This window comes from Anopheles ziemanni, chromosome 2 (assembly GCF_943734765.1).
Source record: "Anopheles ziemanni chromosome 2, idAnoZiCoDA_A2_x.2, whole genome shotgun sequence".
NCBI lineage: Eukaryota > Metazoa > Arthropoda > Insecta > Diptera > Culicidae > Anopheles > Anopheles ziemanni.
In genome coordinates this window covers 69,698,314-69,715,849 of record NC_080705.1, presented here as the reverse complement: position 1 = coordinate 69,715,849, position 17,536 = coordinate 69,698,314, and the positions used below count along the sequence as shown (strand labels likewise).

The following is a 17,536-nucleotide window of genomic DNA, read 5'->3' as shown; positions in this document are numbered from 1 at the left end:
GGGTATTTTGATCCTCCAATGGAAGCAGATAGAACCTTACGCCAAGATGGTTAGTGATACATTGCGTGTAAGATCTTGTTTTATTTTCTGCCTTTTCTCACGCCTTTAATGTAATGGTATGATCGCACCTACTCAGTCCATCCAATTTTCCACCGCTTTCTCTATGCGCGCCCTGGTTATCAACTCCGGCGTGCAAGGACGTACGATTTCCTCGGGTGGATGCAGCACCAGGTGGCAGTAGATCGGAATCTAAGGGATTGAATTTTTTAAAACTTAACTACCGTTCTTACAACTCCTACCGGAAAGGCTTGGCCACTGACTTACATACAACAGCGACATATCGAACACTGGGTGCACGGCGGGCCGCGCCCGCTCCGGAAGCCGAAAGTGACGGCCCACAATCGGCTCCTCCAGCGGACGCCCGATCTGGTGCAGCGTGGCCAGATACTTCAGCTTGACGCTTCTTGCTTTGCGTACGTCGTCCGCCGACATAATCTCCTGTTCGACTGATGGGCGCGATGTTACGAAGCGAAGGTCGCGGAAAGCTTTTGTGGAAAGATTTGTTGATAACCTAGCAACGTGACAAGCAAACGGCAACCAGGGTAACCTGTTACAACGTTGAAAACTCGATGACAAATTCTCCCACAGGTTGCGTGCAACATTCGACAGTTTCGGTAAGAAATTCCGACGTAGGAGACACTGTTGGTTGTTAAGGAAACATGTTTATTTGTGTTCTTTTGTTTCTTCTCCAGCATATGAACAACATTAGCCAAGCATGCAACAAATATTTATGAATTTCAAGGAAGAAAAGAAAAGCAGACACACTGAAGCACATTTCGAAAGCATAGAAAAAATTAAATAATGCTTGAATCATTAAAAACCGTCTACAGTGCAAAGTCCATATTGAAATAACTTATCTGAGTTTTACTTGACCGAATTATGAAAGTAGTCGATATTCAGCCGTCACAAAATTCATAGTCATAAATCGAACATAATTCTGAAATTTGAAAGATTAACCTGAAAAATCTTTGATGAGCGTAAAATAAGACGCTTTTTCAAATTAAGCATGTAAATAAATTCCAAACTACTTTTCTTAAAATAAGGGAGCACAAATTATCAGTCAAAATAGAAGCAGAGACGTTGGGTTTGGATCATGATGATTTCAATATCCAAAATAACTATGAAGATGAACCGTGACTTTAGGATTCTATCACAACGTTAGGTATTTACACCCTTAACTATCTCTTATGTTCAAGTACTTCCTGTTCTAAAAATGCATAATGCTTGATGAACAAATAATACGTTCATAAAAATCACTTCAAACTTGCCAACTCACGCAACACATTCGGGGTTCATTGCGCTTGCCGTTCGGTTTGTCGTTTTGCCGAAAGTTCTAGTGCCGTTATTAGCACTTCAATCACGCTTTTCCACCTCGACGGTACGCAGAGCAGTAACATAAATCACTCAAACGCGGATGCGCGTCCCTACGCCCGGTTCGTTGGCTCTAATCCCCACAGACACTGGAAATTATGGACTAACGTGAACGTCGTGGATAAATTATTTGCTCCATTTCGACCGAAAACGAAGCTTGGGGTCAGGTCACGATCGAGAGGAAAAAACCAAGTCCTCACGATGACCCTTACCAGCTGGCCTTTTTCTTGTGGCCGCTCGAGGAGATTGCTGGAGAGGATAACGTCGTCCCAGCGGACCAGGCAGCAGCCCGGGGTTCCTCCTGTTCTGTGATAAACGAGCCTTAATTATTAATTTTTCACAACTCCAGCGCCCGCCATTAATTATTCGTACCGATGGACGGCGCGCAGGGACACGATGAACTGCTTAGTCTCGATAAAAGAAAATTTTGTCGTGCCGAAGATGCTTTCTTTTCCGCTTTCCACATCATGAGGTGATCTGTATAGGTGTTTTGCGTCCAGCTTCCATCAGCATGATACGCAAAACACTTCCTTAAAATAAAAATGAACGATAGAATGTGACTTCGGTATTCAATCGAACAACATCAAGTCTTTTCGCTTTCATTTAAATGGAAAAGCTCTTCCGCTGGATTCAGGGACGGAAATCAAATCAAAGGAAATTGACAAAAATCTCCTCTAGTGCACACTTTCCCATTGCCTAAATTGTGTCCCTCCCGAAAGTCTCCTTTGCCGAACAGCCATTCGCAAATCGAATCAATCGACGTTGGCCAAGTTTCCTGCAACTCTTCTGAAGCATCTTCGGAAGTTAGCGGTGCATTCGAAATCACCAGCGTAGCATCGGCCGAATCGAAGTGCATACGTTAGCATGCACTTTGCCGTTGAAGAGTACTTAATTTGCTCTGTTTTTAATGCTTTTTCAGAACACTAACCAAGGCCGCTGCTCCTCGGCGCTGTCGCTCATCGATGCAAAGGGATAGGGCTAAGATGGAGCGATGTCGATCTTTGCTTTTCCTATTTTACCGAAGAACTTCTTCTCACAGCCAGTAAAGGATGAGCAGGAAAAATTCTTTAACTTAATTTACGGTCAACAAAAAAGAGAGTTTGAGCGCACACAGTATTTGCCATTAGTCAGAAGCCGGGAATGTTCGATGCCCTTTTGCTAGACGAATGTTGTGCCAATGCACTTTGAAGTTTTTTTTTTTAGAAAATAAAGTCAGTTATAAGAAAAGTTTTTAAATCCAAAGCAGGATGGAAAAAAACAAGTTGTTTCATAGGATGTATATTCTTTATTAGATAATAATACGAACGTTGGAAGAAACAGAATATGAAGGTGTGTGTATAATTTTAGAATATTTGCCAAAAGAGGTGTGAGATTGCTTTAAAGGAAGAATCTGATGTAAAAGTAAGGATACAAACTGTGCAAAATAATTGAGATATGAAGTTTTGTGCAATACATAACCTTTATGAATAGGTATTTTGTAGTATGGCGAGATAACAATGTTGCTAGAACAGACAAAAAGCCAATTAATTTTACTACATTACAACAAATTGGCCCTTCCAATTTTCCCTCCCTTAAAATAATATGAAAGTATGTATGAGGAAGGCCGGACATGTGAAACGCATGAGTGAAACTGATGTGTTAAAAAAATTGCTTAACAGTTTTTTCAATGTTCCATCCGAAGTGCAAACTTTTTACTTAAAGTTGGCAGATAAACAACGATATAATTGGTTCCAAAAGTGAATCATTTAACGACACATGAAAACATCAATGTACGGTCAATCAAATTGATGTAAATTCAATTAAAACTAAAGTTTCATCCGCCTCATCCAAGAACTAAATATTAAACAAAAATACCTCCGTTTACACCGATTCCACTTGTGTCACCGTGTCACTTCGACTTGTCTTCACCGGGATTCATCCCACAAGCAACCCGCATCCCGGAAAACCACCCAATAACTTGCCGTTCGCGATGCAAAACTTACGCTGCGGGCTTTGACAGCCGGAGCCGGCTTCTTCCCCGGTTTTTGGGAAAGTCGCGCGTGGACCGGAATGTCCCGTCGGCCACTGTTCGACGGTGCCATCATCCCAACATACCGACCCGTCAGGCGGAACTTTTCCGAGTGCACGCGGGTTCCCGTTGCAAGGGGAAGAACAACGACCGGAGGCAGCAGGGGAACCAACTGTCTCTGGCAGCTGCCAGTTCGTTCGGTTTCACCACTCTCTTTCCCGTCGGTGGAAACATTTTTCGCGCCACCCAGTCGGATTCTCGATGATGTGAAGGTATTTATTGAACATTTATTGGATTTTCGGTATTTGCCAAGATAGTTAGGCGGATGATAAGATTGCGTTTGCGTTTGATATTGGATGCGCGCGATATTGCAAGTACGGATAGTACGGAGAGAAGAGAGAAAGAGAGAGAGGGGAGAAGGAGCGAGGACGAAGAAAAAAATTCAATCCCCATTCGAAGGAATGGAAAACTCAAAGTCCTGTCACTTAGAGGCAGTGAAATTTAAAACTATCGAAAGCGAACACTTTCCCACTTTCCCAAAGTGCATGCTTCCGGTCGACCGAAGGGGCTGTTGGGGTGAGGGGGCGTGAGTAGGAGGGAGGGTCAGGAATGTGGTTCATTTTACGGAACGAATCTTCGGCAAGCGACTTATAGAAAAGTCTCATGCAATGCGCAGCTTCTCACACGATCACGCGAAATAAATTCCGCCTGGTTCGGGTGATAAACGGATTGAAAGCACGAAACAAGTCTTAAGATGCGAAACGGAACCAACCGTATTCCGGACGTTTTGGCTTTTCAACCGGAGACGAAGGGAACCAATGGCCCTTGAAGACGTTTATTATCGGTAAAGAGTACAGTTTTGGAGATTCGATTCGTTCTATTTTTTTTGCCTCTAAGGATACTCTTGAATGATCAGAAAAGCTGCTCCTTCGTGGCTTCTTAAAAGACGAAACATATCAAAACAATCATGTATCAGAAACACCCGTGGGTTTCGTCCAAATAAATGTGTTTGTGTGTGTTTGGGAGGCAAACGTGATCCCTTGGAAAGTTGTGCCAGTACAATGCACGAAATTGCTCATTCCGACCCGCTGACGCTCGACCGTCTCAACGTCGAAGAGAGGGCTCAACAGCTTGTTTATTAGAAAAGTTTTATTTGCTCATGTGCCGAGCGCGTCAATATGTCGCATTGTGGCCACCCCGTTTGTCTTCCTTTTCCCCCACCCTCACTAAAGCCAAAGTTCCGAATTCGAATTTGAGGACATGGTCTGTCTCTACGTCAAACCACCCGAAGTGTCCGAGTTCGGGGCAAATATGAGTGCGGTCGATTTCCCATTTCCCTCGCGCCCCTTTGATCGATGGTTGCCACCACCCACGGGGGTCGGGGTTTTCCGTCCACCGTTGCCGATGGGCAGTGATCGATTACCACTCAAAAAACCTCCTAATCGCCGTAACCAACTCATTCGGGTTTCTAATATTTGGCCAATAGAACAATCCCAAAACAAGAAAAACTCCATCCCAACGAACGAATCCGAATCTTTCGTCGAAAGCAATATCTTCCGCGTGTATGTTGAAGTGGTTTTTAAAGTTTTATTTTGATAAAAAAAAACCTACAACGTTTCTCTGCCGACATGTGACAAAAGGCACATAGCCTGCGGAGCCACATTATGCCACACGCCAATGATTAAACAGCTCCAGGGGGCATCGAAGGAAGTGGAAAAGTCAAACATGCAACCAAACCGGCCAAGTTGCCCGTTGCCGAAGGGAATGCTGTCGTTTTCGGTGGTCGTCAAGTCAAATAAACCGTCGATACTGCATTCATTGATTTACAGGAAATCGTTCCTCAAAATAGCCACACATGTGGGCGGAAGAGGGTTGCTGGCGGGACAGCAAGCCCTTAAGGGCATGGCGATGGAAGTATACGTGAAAACTTTTAACAAGAAAATCTATTTTGAAAGGAACTTGTGTTTGCTTACTGTCCTTGGTGGAATGTCTCGAATTGATTTACCGAAGGAGTTTAGCTATTACACAACGAATGGTTCGATCGAATCCAAAAGTTATAACTATTTCAGCGGAAAAAATCTGGTACCAATTAATATACAATTTGATTGAGTGTTAAGGAGTAAGATTTTAAATGAACTTATTTTTCCATGTTTAACCTCAACCAGGGAATTTTAAAATGTTTTTCTTAAGCCACGCTTTTTTCTACCGACACAATACATTTCTGTATACAGTACAATTACTTAACCAACTTTCATTTTGATTTGTAAAACAACTATTTATCAACCTTACTCTCGCTAGTAGCACAATTGATGCATTCGTTCCATCACTTTCATTATAATGGTTGTACAGTATAGTTAACAGAGAATTGACCATATATACGACAAACGACAATTTCATTTAAATTTTTGTAACTTTTCAACAGTTCCCTTTAAACCTTGTTACCCAATTTCTAAATCCTTAGTTTTGCACAAAAGCGAAATTTTATATCTTTCTTCAAATAATATCTATTATCAAAACGAAAAGATAAGTTTCAACTGATTGATTGCAGCAATTGATAAAAAAAATCAGTAAAAATTATCACTCCATTTTTTCTAAGCAATAATTTTCGTAGTACAACGGGGTGCTTAAGACGAGATTATGTAATTTCCAAAATCGAAATGACGCTATTTCGAAAATTTGCACAAATAAACAACAATATGATTATATAATTATCATTATATAACACTATGATAATATTAATAATGACACAATAAATTCGGATTAAAGCTCACATAAAGCGTAGAAACTGAGTTCATACTCACCTCTTCGGTATCAACCTTGCAAATAATTCGAAACTAGCGACCTGCATAACGAAAGAAACGTATTATATTTCAACAAAACATAAACATCAAAACACGTCTCCAACAAGAAGTACCTTCTTCTTCTTCTTCTTGGCGTAACGACCTCTTGGTCATGCCTGCCCGTTAAGGGCTTACGAGATTTTTTACCCTATTGTACGTGGATAGTCAGTCCTCTCGTACAGGGGAGGGTCCGGTCTCGGTTGGGATTCGAACCCACGCCGTCGAGGTGGTGAGCCCCAGCGCTCATGGGCCGATTTTCTAACCGGCGCTACCGCTCGGCTGTCGCGGACCCCCAAGAAGAAGAAGAAGTACCCTGAGTATCGAATAGCCACCTTTTTCAGTGGACGATCGAAAGGACAAAGCTCTTACCGCCACGTGTCAGTTTTTTGACGCCGGTGAACCGGAATGGCCGTCATCCAGCCGGGCTGGTGTTTTAAATCCTTTACGTAGGATCGGATTCGAACGTATCACAATCGGTGAAAGTTTGGGCGGGCTGCCGTAAATCGTGGACAGTGTTTCAATCTTACGCTGCGCCAGGCTTCCCCCGCCACCAGCTCCGAGGGGGGTGGAATGTTGCGCTAGAAGCATCCGTGACATCGAGCGCTGGGCGTTTGGCGTTGAAAAGCTCCCGGTCGTCGCCGTCGCCAGTGTACCGATGCCCCCGACGGTGTCCTTCAGCTCACGTACCTTCTCCTGGCAGCGTTGGAAAAACTCATCCGCATCGATCGCATCCAGCTGCAGCTGAAAGCGGTCCCATTCGGCCCGCTGCGGCCCGGAGCGTGGATTTTCTGTGAACGTCGTGTACTCGGTGGCGAACGATTGTGGAATCGCTTGGTTTTGCCGACCGATCGTACGCCACTGCAGGTTCGCCACGCACAGAATGGTCCGCTCGTGTACCACATCGTCGTACGCGTACTCGGCCAGCCCATGCCAAAAGTTCACGCACAGCAACTCCATGGCCGTGTCGGCGAGGTAGATGGATTGGAACTTTTTCGAGTCCACGCTGCCGACGTGTACCACCACACCGATCGTGTCGAACTCGCTAAACGCTGGACGGAACGATGGTGGATCGATGCTGGCGATCGGAGTGATGGCACGGTTGAACCTTACAAGTGCGTTCGAAACCTCCCCGGGGTTTGGCAACGTTCTGTAAGTGCTGCTTTTATGTGCGGTCAGCTGGACATCGTTGTTCTTGCATCCGTTTGCGGTGATGTTGGTTGCTTCGAGGTAGTTTTGCTCCTGCATCGTAAACCGTACGTCGTCCGATGGACGCCAGATGGACAGCACGAAAGCCCGATCCGGTTTCACGCGATCCATCAAGCGAACCTTCAGCAAAGAAGTCACCGAAGAACGACCGGAGCGCTTATCCATCTGTGACTTCACCCGCCGGTTGATCTCCTGCTCTAGCTCTTCCTGACGCTGCTGCTGGAACCGTTGTATTACGGCTTGTTGCGAAAGGGTGAGTTCCATCTGTAGGAAAAAGATAAAGAAACGGTATTTGATTATAATATAATAAAGGAAAGTCCTGAAACGCCTTCATGCAGAACAGGTATAAGAAAATATATCTACAGGATGCGTGATGAATTTTTGCCGTAAATTTGATTTCATTATTTTTCAGCTTCGAGTCACAATATACACAAATACCCGAGAATAACTAAACGCAACGATATGGAACTAAACGAGCAATCGGTTAGCCACCGTCATTTTATGTCGGATCGGAGAAAGTTTATAGAATTTTATTCAGTTAGTAAAACTGTCGAAAAGATCATTTTTCAAGTTGCGTTTATCCTTAAACTTCGAAAAATAATTGTTAGTCCTTATTAAGCCACCGTTAAACCTATCAGAGCATTGTTGAAACTCGGTGTGAAATAGATAAACTCCGATAGGATGTTTTTAAACTCCAGCAGATACGTATAAAAAAATTAAAACAAAACTAAGGCTTTAGCCTAATAATTTTATAGCTCTAGAAGTTATCGATTCAATATCGAGAAAATTTAGAAAACGACTAGTTTTCGGGGTTAAATGGTAAGCGAATTGCATTAAGGGTTGACCTCTTTATAAAACAAACAGCAAAGATGCTTTTTATTTTAATATCCGGTGCAAAATAAAATGATTGATGGCCAACAATTTTCGCTCTCTCTCTCTATTAAAAAAACTTTAACGAACTAATTGTACTTACATCGAGAAAGGAAACGTCGAGTCCACCTTCCAGCAATTTCTGCAGCTGAGAACAAGGTGTACTCTCCGTCACGCGAACATTCCGGCTCGACGTGTTGGCGGTCCGTCGCTCGCTTTCAATTTCCTGCTGTATCTGGTTGTACAGCTTGTGTAGACTGTCCAACTGGCTTGCGTCGTTCCTTCTACTGTGCCGCTGCTGCATTCGCTCCGAGCGTAGAACGGAGCCACGCGATTCGCTGGAGGACTTCTCCACGTAAACCAGCGGGTACACGCGTACCACCATCGCCCGTAGACGACTAATCAAACCACCCCGATCGACGATCGCACTGCACGGCGTAAGGAACGGCATCGGGCACCGGTAGTAACCCAACTTCACCGGCCACCGAACGCGCCGGGTTGCGTTCGTATGGATCTTCAGCCGGACCTCCGGTGGCACTTCCAGTGGCGAACATCCATCCTTGTGGTTCAGCAATTCCCCGCCCTGGACCATCAGCTTGGTGCCGATCGTTATCTTCCCTTGGCGAACGGCGGCAGCCAGTGGGGAGTCAATCACCGTACGGACGGCGTACCAACCGTCGGAAAGTTCCAACTCCCGATCCACCATGGTACCGTCGGTGGGGAAAACGTTCGACACGAACAGCACCATCCGGCGGCTGGGAATATCGTCCTTTTCCAGCACCTTTTTCAGCGGTGGCCGGCGAGCGCAATCGATCTCGATGTGATAACGATATTGTAACTGATTAAACACGTTCTCCGGAGTTAGGACACCGGCGAAGTGATCGTTTAAATTTCGCTCCAGCGCGCTCAGCTTGGTGACGATCCAACGCCAACCGTTCTCTACCCAACCGGAGGGCACGAGCCGTGGGTCGATGCCGAGCGAGGCGAGAAAACACAGTCTCATCTCTTCCACACCGACTGTTGAGTGATGGTCCATCAGCAGGACGGCTTCCCCATCGGAACCGATAGGGATCCCCGTGGTATTACTATTGCACAAAGCTTCGCTGCAATGATAAACAGATTGATAGGAGATATTGAAACACATTTGATGTCCGATGTCGTACTCACCCATAGTAATCGATCATGCTGAATCGAAACGTCATAACGTTGTTCATTGTTACGCTCGTGCCAGCATTCATCACCGCTCCCAGCGTTGGTCGAATTCCGACCCCGACAAACTGTTCCAAACCAACCCGATCGGGTTGTAACTTCTTGCTGCAGAACGTTGATACCCTACGACGACACTTTTCCTCCGGTTTACTATCGACATACTCCACCTGTTTCTGCAACGCTTCCCTTCGCTGACGCTGAACGTCTTCCGGCGGCGAGGAGGATTGCTTCCGCTGCCCGTCCGATGCCAGTTTCGGCAGGAGTTCGGTAAAACTATCGTCCCAGTGCGACGTGGAAGTATTGACCGTCGTTTCTTCGTCGGCACACTGTTCAAACTTTGTTAACAGTTTAGTTTGCCTCTTCACGCCTTCCTCTTGGGCTGGGGGACGGTTTTCTTCATTGCAAAAAAGCTCCACAAACTCTTCGTCATCTAATTCGGCAAAAAAATTATCCACCTCTTGGCCAGCTAGGAATGGGGCCGGTGCATTGATGTTGGAATTGGAGGAACGCGTCGGTTTAGCGAGCACCGATGCCGGTGTACTCGTTTGAAACGTTGCCACCGCCACCGACTGGAGGTGGTGCATGCGGGGACGTTTCGTGGGCGTCGTTGGTTCCTCCTGTGACGATAAAGCTTTCCGTTTTCTTTCGTTGTTGTTCGGTAGCGAAAGATTTTGGTCTCGTTCGAGTTCCTGTTCGACCTGCTCGAACATAAGTCTCGCTTTGGCGAGAGCTAACTCCGACACATGCAGGCTTTTTCCAGCAGCGTTGGAAAATCCACATACCATCGGAGGAGGTGGATCATTTTCTCGTTCCCTTTGTATTGTTACATGCTGATTTTCGATTTGTGCTTCATTTTCGGCAAACAATGTTCTTGCTCTGTCCAATGCTTGTTTCGATACTGATATTGTACTTCCTCCCGCGGTACTAAAACCTGCCACGAATGGAGGATCACTAGAAACAAACGGTGATCCTATATCTTGTGCTTTAGTTTCCTCTTTTTTAACCATATTTTGTGCTCTTTCTTGAATAGTTTTACTTCCAAGAGCTTTATTTAATCCTGCACCCAATGGTAGCGCATTTCCGGAGAAATTTTCTTTACCCATTTTCGATTCTTCTTCGTCGAAAATATTCTGCGCCCTTGCGAGGGCTTTCTTCGAGACTGCGATTGTGCTTCCACCGGCCGTACTAAAACCTCCTGTGAATGGTGGATCGCAGGAAATGGTCGACGATCCTTGATCGTGCAGTTTCGCTTCCTCTTCATCAAATAATGCACGTGCTTTTTCTAAAGCCTTCTTTGAAACGCTGATCTTACTTCCACCGGCTGTGCTGAAGCCTCCGGTAAAGGACGGGACATTGGGAACAGGGTTCTCCTTGGTACCCGTTGCTGTCTTAAGTTTTCTTTTGGCTTCCTCTAAGCTTGTGATGTGATCGAGCTCGCTCACCTCTGCTTCATCAAATAGTGATCGTGCTTTTGCGAGAGCTTCCGCAGATATTGCGATCGATATTCCTCCGGCAGTACTAAACCCGGCCACCGAAGGTATTTGTTGTTGGCAACCATCAATATGAGCCGTTGGTAATTTGTTGAATTGCACTTCTAAAGTTGATTCGGCTCTTTGTCCTCGGTTTGTGGAAGATGTTTCCGACCCGAATCTCTCCTCATTTTCATGTAACATTTTTGCCTCCTCTTCGGCAAACATTGCCCCAGCTTTGATCAACGCCGCATCGGACACTTTTATCGAGCCATCTCTGGCGGTGCTGGAACCTACGTTCAATGGAATTTTAATTTCGTTATTAATAACCCCACGAGGGCTTGTAGTTCTGTCGGTGCGATCTTTCTCCTCGGTTGAATGAGCCAACATAAGAAAATCTTCATCATCGTCAAGCAGTTGCTCGATATGAGGACATTTCTGGGCCGGTGCCGTAACGGCATCATTGTCCACCGACTGTAAATTATCGTCACTAGAATCCTCGAACGGTTTGAATTCAAACCTCAAAACTCTCGGTGAAGATGGTTCGTCCGGAGCGAGTGAAATCGGAGACGACGGTTCGGACGTGAATCCATAAAACGGAGGCTCCCGATCTAATGAGGTATCCTCGCGATTCTCTTCCTTCGGTTGATCTTCACTCTCGGACCGGCTGACGATGGCTTGCGAAAAGAAGGCTGATAATTGCGTTAGGTTTGCCTGGATAAGGACACTTTCGTTCAGCGCCACACCGTCCATTGAGATGTCCTCATCACTGTCGGCGACGGTTTTTTCGGAATGGGTCACAGATTCGTCGTCGGATAATGGTTGTTCGACCCTGGATGAACAATCCGTTTCGTAGCTTAGTCGACGCACTACAGAGTTCTTCATGGAATCGCGCTTCCGGTTCCCGTATGATCGACAGACTGAATTCTTTTTCACTGACTTTGGAGGACTTGCGATGTAGTCCTGCAGTTGTAGAAGCCGCTGGCGTACGCTTTCCGGCTGTATCTTGGAAAAATCGATCTCCCACGAGACCCCAACATCTTCCTCGAAATCGTGTAGTATTGTCTCAACTATGTTACGCTGACAAATAGGGTCTGGAACGGAAAACTCATTAGATGGGAAAAAAATACATTGGGTTTAAAAGAATTACCTGGTTCGATGCTTGAAGCAATGTTTTCCGGGCGAGTTTCCATTACAACATTTGACAGCATTCTCGCATCAGATACCGCTTCATCTGGCACCGCGCTTTCGAGAGGTTTCGATTGATCTTCTACTGCAGAACATGCTAACAGTTCAGCAGCCTCGAAAATATTAATCATTTGAGAGTCCAGATCCAACTGGGTAAAGCTATAATTAGCTGCATTCTTTTTGGCATTAGTCCTTCCAGCATCTTTCAGTTGATCGATGTTCCGTTTGGCAAGCTCAGCGACGGAAAGAAACTCCTCATTCTCGGCAGCAATGAATTCAGCTGATGGCACTCTAATTGGCGAGGCGATGGCATTTGCTTTCTCGAGAAGAATGGCCGAAGCTAATGGGTTTCCTTTCACCGTTTGTATTTCCTCGCTGTTATCGTCAAAATAAATTTCCGACAATTTCGGTACCCGACTGGTCGATTTGATTGTTTGCGTACTGCTTTCTCTATCCTCCGGTTTTTCTTCCGGTTTGGTAGATTCGACCGGCACCTTATCATGCGAATGTTTGATCTCGGTGTTGGACGATGTGTTTTGGAAAGATAGCCGGGCGAAGGAAGATCCATGTTTACGGCGAGTTTTTTTACGTTTCACAACTTCGGGACTAGGTGGTACTTCTTCCATACTGTTTAATTACACTTTTGCCTCGCAATAAATCACATTGTTCAAATAGAAATTATACTTTTCCTTCCGATGAAACAAGCGCCAAATGTTTTGTTTTGGTTCGTCACAAATGACAACTAGCTGAAAATATTTACCTTTTGCCCAAGGTAACTTGAACGACGCTTTTACAGCTACTGTCAAAATTTCAAAATTTTCAGGAAATGAAAAAAATTGTAAAATCGTTAATAACATTCCAAACACTTGTTTGATTCGTCCAACTCTTTACTAAGTGAAAGTCAAATCAAATTACTTTGCGTAAATGTATACATATTTTAAGAAGCAATGAAATGCTGCACATCAATATGAAATTTTGAGCGACCATGAAATGTTGCAAGTTTTGTATGAAATTTTTCTTGAAATAATTCGCTACAGTAGTTATCCCGCAAATTTGCCAATCAACACAATTATTCAAAATTTTACTTTTATGTTTTTACTAAGAACGTTTTTCTTAAATGTGAAGAATATTTTTGCATTGAATTCGTCATCTATTGAAAATGTTTTAGAATCAATTAATTTATGTGCAATTATCAGGGAAAGTCGGGTCCGCAACAGCCAAGCGGTAGCGCCGGTTAGAAAATCGGCCCATGAGCGCCGGGGCTCACCACCTCGACGGCGTGGGTTCGAATCCCAACCGAGACCGGACCCTCCCCTGTACGAGAGGACTGACTATCCACGTACAACAGGGAAACAAGTCTCGTAAGCCCTTAACGGGCCGGCATGACCAAGAGGTCGTTACGCCAAGAAGTTTTTAATTCATTTTTATTGCTGGAAAAAATATCCAGCAAAAAATACTTCAAGGCTGTATAATCTTCAAAATATAGTTCAACTATTAAAAATGTAAAACTGTAGCGTGATATTATTTTATAAAACTATTTGATTCGTTTTATAGGGGGAGTTTGGAAATATCATCCAAGCCTTCTCCAATGTTCCTTCAATTTCGCTCAAATATACTAGAATACAACCATATTTAATCCTTTGCATTTCATGCACCAGCTGGTGCCGCTCGTTGGAAAAACAGATATTGATTATAGATGAGAAGGTTAACCAAACATTTAAAAACACACGCGCGCAAAGAACGAGCAGGTGCATTCGACGTCACCCCGGTGCATCGATTCACGGTCAGAGATAACGTTGCGTCATAAGATACATTTTGATTTTCGACCATCGGAACGGTAGCCGTCCACTTTAAAATGGTTTTCGGCGAGCGTCGCCGAATCCTCCAAAAATCCAACCGAAGGCCTGCATAATTAAGCAAAGACGTACAGTTAGCACCTGGTACATGCATATTAAGTTCATTAGCGAATGCACAGGTCCCGGATACCAGCACCCTAAAGTGAGCGAATGCCATGCCGGTAGCAACAGTCAAAGCAAGGCGAAAAAACTGGGCGCCCAAGCTGCCAGCTGCTCGACGGTGGTCGGTCGGAGATTTGCAAAACCCCTCTTTGGACGAGGCCCCAACAAAAACAGGACCATGGTAAAAAAAAGAGCAAACGAAAGAGATCAAAATAACAACAACCCACCCCGAGCATAAACTAAAGCCGGGGAGTGGAGTGGCATCAAGACATAAAATACGCTTCGATCGTGTATTTTACGACGAAACCTGCAAAACACCTGTCCTGGTCACGACCGTTTGCACGGAATCCTCGAGAATGATGTGATAAGCATCTTTATATGCGCCTCCCGGTTCGTTTGCGTATGTGCCGTCTGGCATGCATATGTTTGAATTTGAGACCAACGAAAAGAGGATGAAAACATTTCACACACTCAACTAACTGCCAGCATAAAGTGCAATTCACACTAAGTAAGCTGTATATTTAATTAATTTAATATTTTAAAACGATACAAAATAAAACTCATTATTGTATTGAGTTATAATAAGCCCCCATTTCCTGTATCAGATTCCAATAAAAAATTCTTCAATTTTCGCTGACCGATATAGGATTAATTATATTTTACAGTATTATAATTCTAACAATGGCACAAAACACTCTCCAACCACGTGCTCCAGAACGGCGACCACCACGTGGCAAGAGCCCGCCTGCCCGCAGCCATTTAAACAAATAAACCTGAGCTGAAACCACGCGGCGGCTTTAATTATCACTCTCGGAATTTGTGGTTTGCGTTCCGGACCGGGCGAGCAATGATTTCAAACCGTCACTCGCCACGCGCTGCACGTGGAAATGTAATGGAAAGTTAAATCTAACACCGGCGACAAAACAAAAACAAAAAAGAAAACAAACAAACATATTGAGGACGGATACCCGCGCCACATAAATTATGCAACCAGCAAACCAGGGGTGGATACAAAATGTATAAACCACGTGGCGATTGGAAACAACATCCGGCAAAAGAAAAAAACGGGAGAACAATCAGAGTGCACAAAACTGCTACAACCGATAGCGTGCGGCCATGCATGAACCCGACCACCCGGTCGATCCGGATGGAGGAAATCTCGTCGGTTCTGGCTTGTACCCGTCGGAGCGTTTGATTTGGAGTGTGTTTCAGTTCCAACGATTTTTTTTTCCTTTTTTGGGTTGTTATTGTTTCCGGATCACGTTGCAAAAATGTCACCGGAGTGCAATGTGGTTATAATTTATCCGAATGCCTGCGACTAATCCGGCCCGGGGGATGTAATGGGAGAGGAAAAGTGGAAAACCCTTACGGTACAACGAGAATAAAAACATCATAACCCGCTTACGTACCAACATGCTCGATAATGTTGCCAACATAAGGCCACGTTTTAATCCCAAAATCGAATAGATCCGACAAAAAGGGGGAAACAATCAACCGACGAGCCGGGAAACGGTCGATGGTGGGCCTTGCAGAAGACACTTTTCCTTTTGGACGATTCTTGGGGAAAGTTAAGAAACGAAAAGGAAAAAAAAGAATAGCCTTAAGTGCTTCCGCTTAAGATAAGCCGGACCTCGCAAGCTTCGACGAACGTTCGGGTGGAAGTGGAAAAGAAAGTCAGAAAATCAGGTTCCTGTTATCGCCGCTTAAAGCAGCCTTTCGGTCGGGAAATCCTTTCGTAATTGAAAAGGATAAAGTGCAATAATGAAAGTTTGAGACACATACAGGCTTTATCACACACATACATATATATATATACAGCGTAGTAATGGTAGCAACCAACGACTTACACGTCCCGTTTCGAACCGGTTACTTACCGGCACCGATGCCGGTGAGTGGAAAATCCGAAGGAAAAACCCCTCGCACAAACGTCGGTGAGCGGGTCGGTTCCGTTTTCCTTTCCCTTTACCAGAGGCTCACTTTTTCCGCAATATATTTTCGCTAGATTTCTCACTCATTTTTTCCACCGGCTCGCCCTTCATCTTCGTTCGTTTGAACCATCCAATTATCAGATTATTGTGCCGTGCTCCACACCGTACACCGAGCCGTAGACCGGGCCCGGTCGGTGTACGGCGCTCGGTCCTTGCAAACCGGAACCGCCTGATGATCCTTCCGCTGCATAACCCTTTGCCGGCTCGACGAGGCCCGATCCTGAGCGAGTTCCGAAGCTGCCGAAAAAATGAACCAAACCAGATGTCACAACATGAAAGGTACTGCGGCAATGGTCCTTTATGGAATTGCTGATTGTATTAGATTTCCTTTTTGTTTTATTTTGTGTCTTGCTGCTTGGTTTATTTATTTTCGTTGCTTTTTTTCGGTTTGTCCATATTTGCTACATTTATCCGCACCTTCGGGCGTAAGGCTTTTGTTTCTGCATTACGAAAGGCTTGTACGTAAATTTACTGTGTTTTTTTTTTGTGTTGTGTTGTTTCCAAGGGACAAACCCGGGGAAGGTACAAAATTGAGTATTCCATGCCATAAAACAAAGCAAAAACGAATCAAATTAAGTTTTTCTTTTGAGGCATTTTTTCCACTTTAACTTTGTCTATTTAAATAAACTTGTCCCTCGGGTTCGTAACCCTGGTAATGGCTAAATTAAATTGAGCAATGAACACAAAAATACAGAAAGGATCTAAAAGAAAACAAAACTAGCTTTTTATAGTACAGCAGCAATTGGAAAAGGAATAAACATACTCTGCATCGATAAAAAGGCCATGCACTTTTGCAAGATTTCCTTAACGAACTGAAAGTTTGAGCAACAGCATTGCATAGCGTCGAAGCGCAAAACAAAAATACGCTGCTTCCCGGCTCCACAAGCTGGGGAAGACAAGCAGCCCACTAACCGTTATTTCATTTCATAAATTGGCTGCGGCCACGGTCAAAATTAAGCTATCGGCGAGCACGAAAACTGCTCGGAATGGCGAGTGCGGATAAAGTACGGATGAACCTGCCTAATAGAGCCATCCTGGAGGAGCCCGGTACGCCGGGGCGGGAAGCTTCAAAGGCATACCAAAGCCCCCGGAAGCCGCACACTTCACTGCGCCAGGCTTCGAACGGGCCAATTACATAAATAAAAGAAATTCCAAAAGAAATGTAATAAGGAGCAGCAGCAGTAACAGGAGCAGAAGCGAGTGAAATGCACAATGAACAAAACATTGTACGGAAACAAAAAAAAAAGCAAACAAGCCCATACCAAACGGCAGATGAAGTTGGGTTTGCGGAAAAATATCACAAATACCCATCTACCGGGATGCTTCTCGGAGGTTATCTTCCACAGTGCTTTGTATTCCCTTATTTTTT

At 44.6% G+C, this 17,536-nt stretch overlaps 2 protein-coding genes across 2 annotated transcripts; both read right to left on the bottom strand.

The window, feature by feature from the left end:
- Positions 1–132: 132 nt before the first annotated feature.
- On the bottom strand, positions 133–492 carry LOC131294204 (WD repeat-containing protein on Y chromosome). The gene is made up of 2 exons (XM_058322250.1): positions 325–492; positions 133–249 (listed from the first exon to the last, which is right to left on the bottom strand). The coding sequence occupies exons 1-2, from the start codon at positions 490–492 to the stop codon at positions 133–135; spliced, it is 285 nt and encodes a 94-aa protein (XP_058178233.1).
- Positions 493–6,585: 6,093 nt separating this feature from the next.
- Positions 6,586–12,849, bottom strand: LOC131294203 (breast cancer type 2 susceptibility protein homolog). The gene is made up of 5 exons (XM_058322249.1): positions 12,184–12,849; positions 10,664–12,127; positions 9,523–10,540; positions 8,459–9,458; positions 6,586–7,749 (listed from the first exon to the last, which is right to left on the bottom strand). The coding sequence occupies exons 1-5, from the start codon at positions 12,845–12,847 to the stop codon at positions 6,658–6,660; spliced, it is 5,238 nt and encodes a 1,745-aa protein (XP_058178232.1). The 5' UTR covers positions 12,848–12,849; the 3' UTR covers positions 6,586–6,657.
- Between the last annotated feature and the right edge of the window lie 4,687 nt (positions 12,850–17,536).

Excerpts from the sequence above, each read along its gene's own strand:
- LOC131294203 (XM_058322249.1), bottom strand. The coding sequence starts at position 12,847 with ATGGAAGAAGTACCACCTAGTCCCGAAGTTGTGAAACGTAAAAAAACT. Across the intron at positions 9,459-9,522 it reads AGCATGATCGATTACTATGG|CGAAGCTTTGTGCAATAGTA; the intron begins GTGAGTACGACA and ends TTATCATTGCAG. Across the intron at positions 7,750-8,458 it reads TCGACGTTTCCTTTCTCGAT|ATGGAACTCACCCTTTCGCA; the intron begins GTAAGTACAATT and ends TTTTTCCTACAG.
- LOC131294204 (XM_058322250.1), bottom strand. The coding sequence starts at position 492 with ATGTCGGCGGACGACGTACGCAAAGCAAGAAGCGTCAAGCTGAAGTAT. Across the intron at positions 250-324 it reads TCGATATGTCGCTGTTGTAT|ATTCCGATCTACTGCCACCT; the intron begins GTAAGTCAGTGG and ends TCAATCCCTTAG.